General features: G+C 44.1%; 1 protein-coding gene across 2 annotated transcripts in view; it reads left to right on the top strand.

Annotated features, from left to right (window-relative positions):
• AFF4 (ALF transcription elongation factor 4) overlaps positions 1-14,492 on the top strand; it is a 93,691-nt gene that overhangs the window by 67,922 nt on the left and 11,277 nt on the right. For both annotated transcript variants that reach the window (XM_075010025.1, XM_075010024.1), the window contains 6 exons: positions 731-893; positions 1,527-2,441; positions 6,605-6,693; positions 9,434-9,665; positions 12,214-12,311; positions 14,426-14,489. In XM_075010025.1, coding sequence (XP_074866126.1) covers positions 731-893; positions 1,527-2,441; positions 6,605-6,693; positions 9,434-9,665; positions 12,214-12,311; positions 14,426-14,489 — 1,561 coding nt within the window. The remainder of the gene's footprint in view (positions 1-730; positions 894-1,526; positions 2,442-6,604; positions 6,694-9,433; positions 9,666-12,213; positions 12,312-14,425; positions 14,490-14,492) is intronic.

Genomic DNA, 14,492 nt, shown 5'->3' on the forward strand with positions numbered 1-14,492 from the left:
TTTTGGAAGTTTACAACAAATGAAGTAACAACATTTGAACAGATGAGTTTTGCTCTGAATACTCTAAAAATCCATGTCTCGTGTTGTAGACCAGGGGTGAGCAAAGTTTTTATGTCAGGCTCCACTTTTTGGCTCTGTGATTAGCCAGGGCCCCCTCAACCTGTGGGAAAACCACAGGAAGGGACGCAGGTAGAGTGGGGCACTCAGGAAGGGTGCGGGATACTTGGGAAGAGGGTGCTGGGGGGGTCCAGAAGGTGCTCAGTGGAAGAACCCCAGGAAGGTAGCTTAGCAAGCCAGGGCCTCTGCACATTCTGATTGGCCCAACAGCAGGGGGGCATGTTCCCATGGCAACAGCAGCAGCAGAGAAGGCAGATGGCTGATGAGACAGTGGAAGCTGCCCTGGGAGGGAGGGAGGGGGAGCCCATTGTACTGCACCCCCATTATAAAATGTTGCACCCCTGCTGTAGACTGCTGGCTTGTGCTGATCACGAGGTGTGATTAGAACTTGATCAGGGGTTAAACAGCTTTTCTCCTCCAATATGTTCACTTTTAATAGCTTGAAAAATAAAGCAATAATTGTTTATATAAGATTTTCCTGTTACCCAAACTATTTGCTGTACTCAGTTATGTAGAATTTTCTGATACATGAAAAAATTAGAATCAGTTTTACCTATGAAACTTAAGTGTCTTCCACAGTCTTGATTATTGTACTTTCTTTTGTCTTCCACAGCAATTCTGAACCATCGCAGCATAACAGTGAAGGAGCAGATAATTCCAGGGATGACTCAAGCAGCCATAGTGGATCTGAAAGCAGTTCTGGATCAGACTCTGAAAGTGAAAGTAGTTCCAGTGACAGTGAGGCTAATGAGCCTTCCCAGAGTGCTTCTCCAGAGGTAGGCTTTCATGTCTGGTTTGAGATATACTGCATCTATATTCATCCCTGTGTACCATGATTTTAGCATCAATCTCGACTGTTAAGAACAAATCAATAATTTGAAAAGATGCCAAATAAAGCATAAAATTGAGAAACATTTTGGAATGATTTTCATTAGCAGTTTATCAGATATGGTAAATGAAGTGTTTTAAAAAACACATATTAATCACGTGGCTATGACATATTTCATGCCACTTGGCTCTGAAAGCTTGAGCATCAGAGATTCTCATACAGTAATAATACAAGAACAAAAAAGGTTTAAAGCATGTTATACACTGGTTTCCATTTAGTTATTGATGTAACTGTAATCACACAAAGTTTTGAGTCGTACTAGGATGCTGTGCTTGGGGTAGTGTCACCTGGGGTGGCTCCTCTCATCTGTTGCCAACAATCATTTGTCAATACTCTGTGTAGTTGACCTTGCTAGAGTGAAGCTATAAGAGCTGTGGCTTGCACTCTGTTACAATACATCATAGTACTCTCAGTTTCTACATAGCTCTCTTGTGTACAGTACAACATTGCAGCCCTGGGAGAGAAATGGGGAAAACAATGTATAATGTTTAACCCCGCCCCCCCCCTTTTTTTTTTTTAGCCTGAGCCACCACCAACAAACAAATGGCAACTTGACAACTGGTTGAACAAAGTGAATCCACATAAAGTGTCACCAGCCTCTTCTGTGGACAGTAATATCCCATCTTCACAAGGTTACAAAAAAGATGGCCGAGATCAGAGCACAGGGAATGGGTATACGGATCAAAGTGGGTCTAAGGAATCCATTTCCTCCACTCCTGGGCGAGATTCCAAAACCACCCAAAAAGGCTCGGAGAGTAGTCGCGGCAGGCAGAAGTCACCTGCCCAGAGTGATAGCACAATACAGAGGAGGACAGTTGGTAAAAAACAGCCCAAGAAGGCAGACAAGGCAGCTACTGAAGAGCCCAGAGGAGGACTTAAAATAGAAAGTGAAACCCCAGTGGACATGGCAACAACTATGCCCTCAAATCGGCATAAGGCAGCCACAAAGGGCTCTAGAAAACCCAACATAAAGAAGGAGCCCAAATCTTCTCCTCGGCCTACAGCAGAGAAAAAGAAATATAAGGCCTCAAGCAAACCTTCCCAGAAATCCAGGGAATTCATAGAAACAGATACCTCATCCTCTGATTCTGATGAAAATGAGAGCCTGCCTCCTTCGTCACAAACTCCCAAATATTCTGAGAGCAATAGGACTCCTGTTAAATCTTCCATGGAGGAGGAGGACAGCTTTTTTCGGCACAGAATGTTCTCTCCTATGGAAGAGAAGGAACTTCTTTCACCACTCAGTGATCCAGATGAAAGGTACCCACTTATTGTGAAGATTGACCTGAGCCTCTTATCAAGAATACCAGGGAAGCCTTACAAGGACACAGACCCACCCAAAGTGGAGAAGAAAAGCGTGCCAGAGAAGCATACCCGAGAATCCCAAAAACCAGCCTCAGACAAAAATTCCACCAAGGGCAAAAGAAAGCATAAGGCAAGTGATTAATTGAAAACTTACCTAGTCTGCCTCTTGATGCCTTGCTACTGAGTTGAGAAGGATCTCCCAGTGGTCAGTAGAGTGCCCTGACCAGTTAAGAAGTGGCAGGGAATCTATCTGTGCTTCTTCACCAGAAGGATGACAAGTGAAGTTAAAACAGGAAACTGGGTTCCTGGAACTTTTGAGGCAGGTGAGGTAGAATTGAAGTTTCTGACAGCTGGTAAGTATTGTAACTGCCATTGCACACAATGGAATTTATGTTGGGAATTGAGACTCTTGTTATAGGATATTGAGGTGAGTATGTAGCCATGTCTTAGTGACGCTAGCCCTGACACGAATCTCAGCAGATTGCCAGAATCTCCTTATTATGCTGACCCTTGCTTGATGATGTTTTTAATTAATAAGAAAATGCCAGGATCCTTGGTAGGAACTGAGTGATCTATTAGGGATTCATCCATCTCTGATTCCTGCAATTCTAGAAAATCATTGATGGCTTTAGAGACTGAGGAGTCCTGATTTGGAGCCATAAGGGCAGGGGTGGGCAAGATACAGGCTGCCTGTCAAGCCTTTGCATCTGGCTCACAGCCTGCAGGGACCCTCAGTCAGGTTTCCTCTGCACCTCAGTTCTCTGTCCCGGGTCACAACCCCCATCTTACCCAAACTCCCTTGGACAACACACCCTCTCCTGCACCCCAACCCACTATCCAAGCTACCTTCTGCAGCCAGCTTCCAACTCAGACCCCTTCCGTAGAAAAGTGTGGTCTGTGACGACTTTCCAGAATCTTGGAAGTGCGCCACACCCTGCCCTCCCTCCCTCCCCCCCCCCGGGGCGCTATCAAAAACAATTACCCTTATGCAGCAGTGGGCATGTCTACATTGCAGTTAAACACCAGCAGCTTGCCTGTTTTAGCTGACCTTGGGGTCATGAGGCCTGGGCCATGGCCCTGTTTCACAGTGGTAGAAGCGTGGGTACTACTGTTACCTTTCACAAGTACCCTCCTCTTAAACACCCCACGCCCCCCTCTCTCTCTCTCTGTCATGGCATTTTGGTCACTTGAGGCCAGAGCCATAACAGCCATTCTTCTATGTTTAGCATGCTAAGTTTGAGCTGAGCTAGCTGGAGTTTTCTGCCCAGGCTGGGAAGTTTATACCTATATACAGCGCAGACATAGCCTTAGCCACTCCTGGTGTAGGTGCTGCTTATGGAATGTGCCTGCTCCTGCCTCTTTTCCAGTCCTGTGTGTGAGCCTCAAGACATGCTGACCACTGACATCCCCACTTTCTGCCAAGGGCTCCTTTTAACTAATGTAAAAAGCAGCCCAAGAAGGCAAACAAGGCAGCTACTGAAGAGCCCAGGTAAGGGCTTAGAAAAGGTGAAACACCAGTAGACACAGCAATAACTATGCCCTCATTTAGGCATAAGGTAGCCACAAAGGGCTGTAGAAAACCCAACGTAAAGAAAGAGCCCAAATCTTCCCCTTGGCCTGCAGCAGAGAAAAAGAAAATATAAGTCTTTGAGCAAACCAAAATGGAGGGAATTCATAGAAACTAATATCTTGTCCTCTGATTCTGATGAAAATGAATCTCCCTCCTTCGTGACAGACCCTCCAATACTCTGAGAGCAGCAGGACTCTTATTAAATCTTCTGGGGAGAATATTTTGATATATCATTTGATATTTAGCATATCACAACAATAGCCCTATTGTTCTCTTAACTGCTCTGAAGATGTGTACCTGCAGTTGGCTGTTTTACCTCTGGTCTCACTTAGCTCTTTGATTTCTTGACTTAAGGCAAAGGGGTAACCAGAGCTCAGATAGCAATGTAGGAATCCATTTGTTTGCAGTCACCACTCAAGTTCACCAAACCATACTGCTTCTCATTCAAAGATCCCATCTTGGTTGCTCAGACAGGAATGTGAGACACTGGAGGCAACTGGCCGGGAGCCTGTATGCCTTTATGACAACAGTGCCCTGTAGGCATTGTTACAAACTGGGAGGTATCTTACATTATTCTTTCATTAGGTTTAACTTGTTTTGTTGTTCAGTTTTCTATTGCTGCCCATTTGAATTCCAACTAAGGCCAAAAAAAAAAAATCATTCATCTGAAAAGTGCTGTGTGAATCATGGGAGGAAGAGGGGGAGGGGAACATGACCTCCCACTAGACTCCTTGCCATCCCATTGCATCTTAGTTACCTGGGCAGCAGAGGTGTCGCTGTACTCAGGCTACACCAGATACAGATTTCTGAGCCACAGGACCCGCTAGAATCCCACTGGTGAAAGGAGCAAAATGTGGGTTCTTCCTCCCTCCCAGGTGTCTGGGGAATGTGATCCCTTTTGCCCCTCCCATGCATTGCCTTGTGCTGTGCAAGACCTATGACTCATGTGAATGCACTCAGTCTCTAACAGCTTCAAACTGAATGGCCTTCCTCTTATGATGTGGCTAGTTGTTCGCTGCAAAACAATAACAGAAATAGTAGCTGTTACAGAAAGAACCCTAGCCTAGAGAGCTGTGCTCCTGTAACAATAACAGAAGGTTTTGGGCCTGTCCAAAAAAATCAACTTACTAGCAATCTTTGAAGTCCTGAGGTCACCCCTCTGTACCTAGATATGTGGTCATGGTGCACAGGCATCTGTTTGTTTTTGAAAGGCAAGCGGAAAGGAAACTATTTTCAAGGCTTACTCCAAAATACTGAGGCAGTCTGTGTGAGAAACTCTGCTGTGATCACTCTAGAAGTCTAACAGCTGACTAATGTCAATTGCTTACATATTTTGTTTATAGCTGGGTGCTGAGTTGTATCAGTTCTATTGCCAAAGAGCATTCTGTTACTAAAGGGGTGTGGAAACTTTTTTGGATCCAGGGCCACTGACCCACAGAAGAATCAGTCAGGAGGCCTTGCAAATGAGAAGCAAACAAAAAACCCACTGACATGGCCCCCAGGTGATGAGAAAATCTTTGCAGTTATGGCCTCCAGCTGAGAAAGGGGGTGGGGGAAGATACCTCAGCCCCCTCAAGCTCCAGCCTCATGGGGCAGAGGAGAAGTGCTGAGGTTCAGGGCTTATCCCCAAGGCTGGATTAACTGTCCTGGAGATCCAGGGGTAGTATATTTTGTGGGGACCATCTATGCTCTGGGGTGGGGCCAAAAATGAGGGGTTCAATGTGTGGGAAGGAGGAGCTGGGAAGGGGACTTGCGAGTAAGGTGCAGGAGCAGGATCAGTGTGGCAGTGCAGCATCTGGGTGGGAGGGAGCATGCAATAGCAGGCTAGAGGTGTGAGGGGTCCAAGTGGGAGAGGACAGAGGATGGGGGTGCTGACCCTGGCCGAGGTCAGGAGAAGCTTGCCTCCTTGTGGGTCTGGACTGGCAGGCACTGCTCCTGTTGGCCATGACACCCAGCCAATGGGAGCAATGGAGGGGGCACTGCTCTGGAGAGCACAGAGCCACTTACTCTCCATTTCCAGGCAGGGGCTGTGGGCTGCATCCAGCCTGTGGGCCATTGGTTCCCCATCCCAGTGTTACTGGATTATAATGCAGATTTGGACCCTAATCTCAAACTGTGTTGCTCATTAGAATTATTTTAGACTTGTTCTTCTGCATCTACTCCTTACAGTAGATTTCAAGATTAATGCAGGCATATTGGACAGGTTAAAAATTCATTTTTAAACTTTCTGATTTGATGGTGATTTTTTATAAAGCACAACTCTATCAAAGATAATATCGACAAATGTGGAATGAAGTTTTTAAATTTTTTGTGTTTTTAAGTCTGTCTGGCAAAAACAAAATTAATTTCCTGCTCTTATTGGGGGACCCCTGTATACCAACATGAGGAGGTATAGGTTGTCTTTGCGTAGCTTTTTCCCACCAGATTTTTGTTACCTTATTTTAAATAATTGTGGCAGTCACATCTCCCTCCTGCTTTTGCTGACATTCACAGCACACTTACTGCCTTCTGTTTGGGATATATAATTCCATTGGAATTAACTCTTTTTTTGGCATGGTCTAAATCCCCACAGAATGATTTTTTCAGGTATGCTGTAGTGCTACTGCTCCCTATGTTGTAAAAGGTTTGCTAAATTGTTTTGACAAGTGTAAAACATTCACAGGTAGTTAACCTGTACATATCAGACTCTGTCCTGATAGCTCTCTTGTGCTCACTTTATTCAGAATGATGATGAAAACAGAGCTGGTGAAAGCAAGAAAACTAAAGTGGAAGAAAAATCTTCATCAGGCCACAAGACATCCAGCAATAGAGAGTAAGTGTAATGAGAAAATGGCTAGTGTCTCCTGTCTATAATTTTTAACCCATGTTAAGGGGAAAATTGGCATCCACCACTCTATATGCACTTAAAAATCTCCCTCTAAATATCTGCTTGCCGTCACCAGTGATCCCTCTTAATTTTTTATGTCCATGTACAGAAAGAATGTTATTCATCCAGTGGTAGATGAAGTGTACAACACATCACTTCCATAATGGTGCATATAAAATGCATTCTGCATATTGATGATGTGTGGTGGGGTGGAGCTGAAGCGGATCATAATGTGTTGGGGTACTCAGGGTTGGGGGAGACAAAGGATGTAGTGTGGGATGTGGGGCTGAGGCTTTTAGGGTCCAGGAGCAGGCTCAGGGCAGGAGATTGGGCTGGGGATGCAGCGTCTGGCCCAGTGTTAGGGTGCAGGAGGGAGCTAGAGTGGTGGAGTGGGCTCAAGGCAGAGGCACTGGGTTGGAGTGCATGGTGCTTACAAGGGGCAGCTCCTGTTTGATTAGGGTCTGGGGGAAAGACAGGTAGCTCCATGTGGCCTGCACTTCTCCGCATTCACCTCCAGGCTCTTTCCAGCACACCTCCCATTGGCTGTGATTCCAAGCCAATCAATGGGAGATGTGTATGCAGAGCATCCAGGTGAGAGCAGTGCAGGAATGGTTTTCTGTTAGACTACATGGCTCCAATCTGGAGGGGTAGAGAAATGACAGTGCACAGAGCCATCTTCCCCGAACACACTGCTGCCAGGAAGGGCTGACAAAGTACACAAGGCCCTTAAGATTTTTAGCCCATAAGGCCTGTTTCTTAATCGGGCCCTATTGTTGGGACTAGAGCAGCGTGCCTCTCCTCCATCCCTGGCAAGGAGCTGCCACGGCTGGGGGAGAGGCGCCTCTCCCTAGGCACCAGCTGTGGCAGCTTTTGTGCACAGCAACCTTGAGCCTCTTTATTGGTACTTACTTAGAGTCTGGCCATCACTATCAGTTGCAGCTCATTGTTTGTGGAGCAAGCTTTCAAGTTTACCTACTCTTCAGACTGTCTCTTCAGTTTACCTTGACTTTGGGGTTTTCACAGTAATTAATCCGCATATATGTACTTCCCCTACTGGTATTCTGTTGCACTTAACAAAGAACAGTTGCTTAACAGTACCACATTGTTACAAAATAATTTTATTCTAAGATCATGTACCTTGTATAATAGCTTGAAATAGATTGCTTTTTATTTCCGTCTAGGACTCATTTACCATAATTCTTATTTTTAACAAATGGCAGTGTTTTAAAATAGGTGAGCTGCTTTACACTAACATATGTAAGACAATGCAGATCAGCACTTCACCAAGACACACTCACGTATTAATCCACTCTTTGCAAAACGGGCAGTTAATTCTTTATTCAAAATGTGGAAACTGCAGTGCCAAGAACATTCAGATTTTTTCAAGTTTTGCAAAAAGCCAGGGTTCTGGACTTCTGCTCCCCTGGATCATTTTTACAAAAATCGTATTGCAATGAGTCACAGTGCAAATTAGCATGTTTCCTAGGGTACTTTTAATCAGTGGCAAGTTTGTTCATTTTTGTGGATTCCCCCCCCCCCCCCCCCCCCCAATTCCTTAAAAATTGGTGTTACTTTAGATTACCCAATAAAAATATTTAACTATGCACTGGATCACATATTCCACTGTAATGAATGCTCTGAAAAAATGTTCAACTTTTTTTTATAAATGAAAAGAGTTAAGTGCCAGAAGTTGAAGTCAAGTAGATATTCTGGCTTTGAGATGTTGTGAACACTGGCTACTCCGAATTACCACAGCATTAACAGATAGACAATGTAGGTGTGGTAATATCTTTGATTGGACTATTAAAAGATACTACCTCACTCACCTTGTGTTGCTGATATCCTGGGACAACACAGTACAATAATACTGCATGCCACACAGTAACTGTTCCATTGTGTTCAATTTTGAATATTAAGTTTTCAGAGCCTGGAAAACTGACTTGCAGATTCCTCTGCTGGGGCTCCTCAGTTTATTCTTACTCTGATATTTGTATTCTGTCAGCACAGAACCAAATGATCCTCACATTAATAATAGGAAAAGCTTTTATTTTTTCTGTGAGCAATTTATTACTGGGCAAATAGGGTCTCCAAATGCCTTATCTTCCTAACTGCAAAAGAGCTTAGCAAGCCTGATGTCCTCCATTGATTGCCAACATCCCATCCTGACTGGGATGACCTAGTGGGGGTTTATCCTTCTTGAAGCATGGGGCTGGACTAGATGACCTCCTGAGGTCCCTTCCAGCCCTATGAGTCTATGAACAGAAGCCCTTGAACACTCAAGGCAGGGAAATGATACCTATGTACTAGATGACTGAATTAAGGGTAGTTTTCCCTTTCGATTGAATACATGCCTGTACGATTGTTAGCCTAAGCATTCCAAACAAACTCCACTGTAACAGTGTGGTAGTCATACAGGAACAAACATTGGCATTAAGTTCTTCAGTTTTTGTTTAGTGGTTTTGTTTTTCTGTGTGCCCCCCCCTCCGCCCCTTAGTTTTCTGGCTAGAATTTGTTACCTTTTCAAGACAGAGCAAGATCAAATGTTAAAAACAAGCTCAATCTGGTTCACCAAAAGAACAGCCATTAAAAATAGGTGAAAAATAAATACCCCCATATATAGTTCTTAGGTCAAAGAAATTATCATCACTGAGTATAGAATTAAGTTGTACTCATTCATTTTGTGCAGGTCTTCAAAGCAAAGTGCAGGTAAAGAGAAGGATCTGCTCCCTTCTCCGGTGGCCCCAGTCCTTCAGAAAGATCCAAAGCAAGAGCATGGATCCCGGAAGAGAACAGTCAGTCAATCTTCTTCCTTAAAATCAAGCAGCAGCAGTAATAAGGAGAGTAGCAGCAAAAGTAACTCCTCTTCCAAACAAAAAAAGACAGAAGGGAAGGCTTCTAGCAGTGCCAAGGAAGTCAAGGTAGGAAGTTTATTTCATCAATGCTTTCCTGTAATAATTGTTTTTCTGTGTGCATTGTGGCATGCCAGTGTATAATTCAGGGCTGAGTGAAATACAGCCGGTGGGCTAGATGTGGCTTCCAGATGCAGCAGGGAGCCTCAGGCAGACTCTGTGCCTGCCCCATCCCCACATTGAGCTGGGAAGAGCGGCTGCAGGGCCCTGTTTGTTTTTTTCAGAAGCTGTGAGCCAGGATGGGGGAGAGGCTTCACAATCCCATTGATTGGTTTCTGGCCAATGGGAACTTCCTGTCCCTTCCCCCTTCAGGGTGTGCACAGAGGTACCTAGCTGATAGGTGGGCAGCCTGCTTAAGAAATCAGGTGGGCTGCTGGCTGGGAGTCACCCAAGTAAGTCTCCCAGCCAGAGCCTACCCCTCCCACCCCCTAATCCTCTTGTGCACCACCACCCCTGCTGTCCTCTAGCCCACATAACACAAACCATCTGACTGCATCCTTACCCAGAAGGAATTTCAGACTATACAGTAGGGTCTCAACATTCGCAAACCTAAGGTTCGCAAATTCAGTTATTCGTGAGTGGCCGCTTCCTGGTGCTCTGGGGCAGAGTATGCTGGGTGGCTGCTGCTTCCCAGTGCTCTGGGGCAGAGAGCGCCAGCAGCGCCGCTTCCCCAGGGGCTCTGGGCAGGGAGAGCCAGCAGCAGCTGCTGCTTCCCTGGGGGCTCTGGGTAGGAGTGCCGGCAGCTGGGCTCCAGGAGAGAGTAGCTGCCATACTGTATTCATGAAATTCAGCATTTGCAAGGGTTCTCAGTACGGAACACTTGCCAATGTTGTGACCCTACTGAACTTGTTCTTGTGTCATTACACTGGTGTGTGTTTGGAGAGGGAATTATGGATTCTGCCTGACCATGCCTCTATAAATAGGTACTATTGGATGATGCATAATATGTGAGGACATCTGATAAAACTAGGCGTGTGATAAGCAGTTCCCACTGACTGCTGTGCTATCAGATGGCAAGAACATAATGTGCCAAAGGCAAAATGTGACTGTAATTCACAAGGTCTGGATTGTACTGTAGGGTGTTGGTGCCATTCTGTCTCCAGGTTTCTGCAGCAAACAGAACATCAAAGTCTAATAAAGCATTAGGGATGTAATTGCTAACCTGAGTAATTTCTGAAGAGAAGGTTTGAAGCAAAGGTAGAGGAATTAATCATGACAGCCAAGTTTACGGAATGAAGCAACAAGTAGGAGCTGCTGTTCTTCCTGATGACGAATTTTTTTCTATCCTATTTCATAGAACTGGAAGGGACCTTCAGAGGTCATCGTGTCTGGTCCCCTGCACTCTCAGCAGGGCCTACTGCTACCCCTGACAGATTTTTTTAATCTATTTGCCTCAGACCCCTAAATGGCCCCTCACGGATTGAACTTGCAATGGTGGGTTTATCTGGCTAGTGCTCAAACCACTGATTTTCCAAGTCAGACAGGGTTGGTGTAGTCTGAGCATGCATGGGAGACTTCCAAGGAACCTCAGGGCCAGTAAGCAGTGGAAGAGTTGGTAACGTGGTAGAAAATATTGAACACCTGCAATGGTCAAATTCTCTTGTCTGGCATCAGTCAGATCCTGAGTGTGCTGGCCTAGAGAGCTTCAGTCTGTACTACTGTTTTTTTAAGTACTCAAAAGCTTGTCTTTCACCAGCAGAAGTTGGTCTAGTAAAAGAAACTACTCCACCCATCTTATGTTGGGGTTGTATGACTTTGAGGGGCAGGAGCAGTGTCTTTTTGAAGTCTCCTACTCATTTTTGATGCTTGGAAAAATAGAAGGATCACAACACTTCTGAAATATTAAAGCTAGTCCCATGTTAGCAAAAATAATGCTACAGAGTTATATCAGAGAGGTAGCTGTGTTAGTCTGTATCTTCAAAAGCAGCAAGAAGTCCTATGGCACCTTATAGACTAACAGATATTTTGGAGCATGAGCTTTCGTGGGCAAAGACCCGCTTCATCAGATGCATTCATTCATCTCATGCATCTGACGAAGCGGGTCTTTGCCCACAAAAGCTTATGCTCCAAAATATCCGTTAGTCTGTAAGGTGCCATAGGACGACTTGTTGTTTTTGCCACAGAGTTGATCCTTCTGAAAGGAATAGAAAAGCAGAAAATACTTGCAGTATCTCTTCCAGTAGAAAAACGAAATACATGAATGTTAGCCATTACTTAGTTGGGGAGGGGAATTCTGGTATGCTTGGAAATGTTTTTTGTTATATTCTTTCTATCAGAGATCCATTTGGCCCATTCTCCAGCGTAAGGGAGCTGGTTATGGTTTCTTTGTCCTTACTCTGGCTCTACCCCAACATATATTTGCATATCACTCTCTTTCAAATTCATGATGTGTAGGTGGTAAATGTGAATGGCAGTTAGCCTGCTGCTAAGCTGACCTTCTAGTTTGTGCTTAACAAATGTGAGACCACAAGGAATAACTTATACAATGTACAATCATCTTTTTCCAAATAGATTGAAATGGCTTTTATAATTAAAAATTGTGGTAATTTTTTCTTAGGAAAAGGTTCTAAACAGTTCTTCAAACTGTCCTCCTGCATCTACTCCAACTACAGACAGCTCCAAGTCCCGAAGAGCAAAGCTTGTTTTTGATGACAGGTGAGAACAGTGAGACGTGCCATGCATTTTTCCCTTTCCTAAACAGGGCATTAATTTCAGTGTGTAACTTGTAAAATGTATAATAGTTTGGTGTGGATAAGGGGGAATTTTTGCCAGGCATGTCAAGTATTTTTCTGTGGAGACTTGCATACTGTTCACGTAATTGTGTACCTGGCTGCCTGATACACATTACTAATTTGGCAGACGTTTCAGTCACTGAGAAGGAAATATACCCTCCTTTGTGCATTCATGGTCAGCCTGTAACAAGCAAGCAGTGGATTCTGATAGTACGTGATTGTCCTGTGTCCCTTTTTAAGAAATAGTAGTCACCCTTTCTGCAGGCTCACTTCACACTCTACAGACCAGCTTGCCTCTCCTATTTGGGCTGAGTTGGCTTCCCCCAGAGTCATTGATGACTCTTTGGCATGAAGAGGATGGAATTGCTGACCCACGAAATTGGGAACATGGATCATTTGGTCCTGTGCTTTCAAAGTTGAGGTATTTTGGAGAATGTGAATCTTTTTTTATTTAAAAAAAAAAAAAAAGTGCTCATGATCATAGAAGCATGAAATGTCTCATGCAGATACCTGGGTGTTCTCTACAGGGTCTCAGTTCTCCTTGTATCAGCTAATTCAAAGTTAATTCAAAATTACTGCTTTCTGTATTAAGTACTTTTTGGAGCCAACATAAAGGCCCCTGTGCAAACAACCTGATTATGGGAATAGTTTGCTTTTCTTCTGCATATTCCCAAGCAAAGTCGAGTTATGATGGAGTTAAGATTCGGGACACGTGTCCTTGATTACAGGGAAGTTTGTAATTATTATCCCCAAGCCAAATATGTTAATTCCTCTGCCAGGAAATGCAGAGTTCAGGTTAAACTTAAATTCAAATATATTAAGGGAAGAAGGCACCCAGGTGGTTTCAATATGCCTTGTAGTGATGCTGTGCTGTAACCACATAATTATAATGAGACATTTTAGTGTTTGCTTCTAGATTGCAGTAAACTGATTTTTAAAGATGTTACGTTTTTTCCCTTTTATATTGTCAGCTAATGCCTCTTAAGAAAACGGACATTATGGTTCCCTTTTAAATGTGCTGTTATAAAATGGTGACTTTAAATGACCTAGGTTGTACCCAGTGCTCCTACTGTGGTGAAATAGGGGAATGATTAACTCCATCAATTGTTATATTTGGAAGATGTTCACATTTTAGTTAAAGGCCTTGTAAACACAGCATTTGATAGGGTAAAATAGAAAATTGTAGCTTGTAATTACAGTAGTGTCTCAACATTCGTGAGGGTTTGGTGTTAAGAACCCTCGCAAATCTTAAATTTCACAAATAGCATTTTACTCCCTTGTGGAGACAGGGAACTTGACATGGATTGCCTGCACCACTGTGGCAGCGGCAGGTGAGGGCTCCCTTCCCACCCCCTTAACATGGGGATTGCCTAAACACCATGGCAGTAGCTGGAGCTGAGGGCCCCTTCCCCCCCACATCAAGGGGGAGGGAAGGGAGTCGTCAGCTGCTGCTGCTGCAGCATTTAGGGAATCCCCCTGTCAAGGGGGAGAGAAGGGAGCCCTCTGCTCCAGCCATTGCTATAATGCAGCAGGTCAGGCAGCGCGCGCACACACCGCTCATGCATAACTGAATTTGTGAATGTTGAGAGACTACTTTGCTCTTTGATGCTTGCACAGATGAGCCTGTGTGAACTAAGTTCAGAATAACAATGGAATCACTCTGATTGTTTTGTTTCCTTCTAGAAGTTTTCCATCTGTGTTAATACTATCCTGTGTGATATGCCAATTGAGAGTTCTGAACTTGGTCATATCAGATAACTGACATTAAAGCCTGAGCTAATGCTTCTGATTTTGTTTGGCTAGGAAATGTCGAAGTTGGTGAAATCCCGTGACTCTAAGCTGTCTTAAAACAATAATTGGAAGTAACCAAAGTAACTCAATGTAATTGTTTGAAAATCTTTTATGATAAGTACTATCTGTGTTGTAACTCGAAGCAGGAAAAATAAGTAACACCAAAAGATACCATAGGTAGAAAGCTTGACACATCATAAAAGGATTCAATTTTAGTCTTATTAAACTCAATTTTTGTTGTTGCAGGACATACTCTGCTGATCATTATTTACAAGAAGCAAAAAAGTTAAAGCATAATGCAGATGCCTTGGTA

This window comes from Carettochelys insculpta, chromosome 15 (assembly GCF_033958435.1).
Source record: "Carettochelys insculpta isolate YL-2023 chromosome 15, ASM3395843v1, whole genome shotgun sequence".
Taxonomy (NCBI): Eukaryota; Metazoa; Chordata; order Testudines; family Carettochelyidae; genus Carettochelys; species Carettochelys insculpta.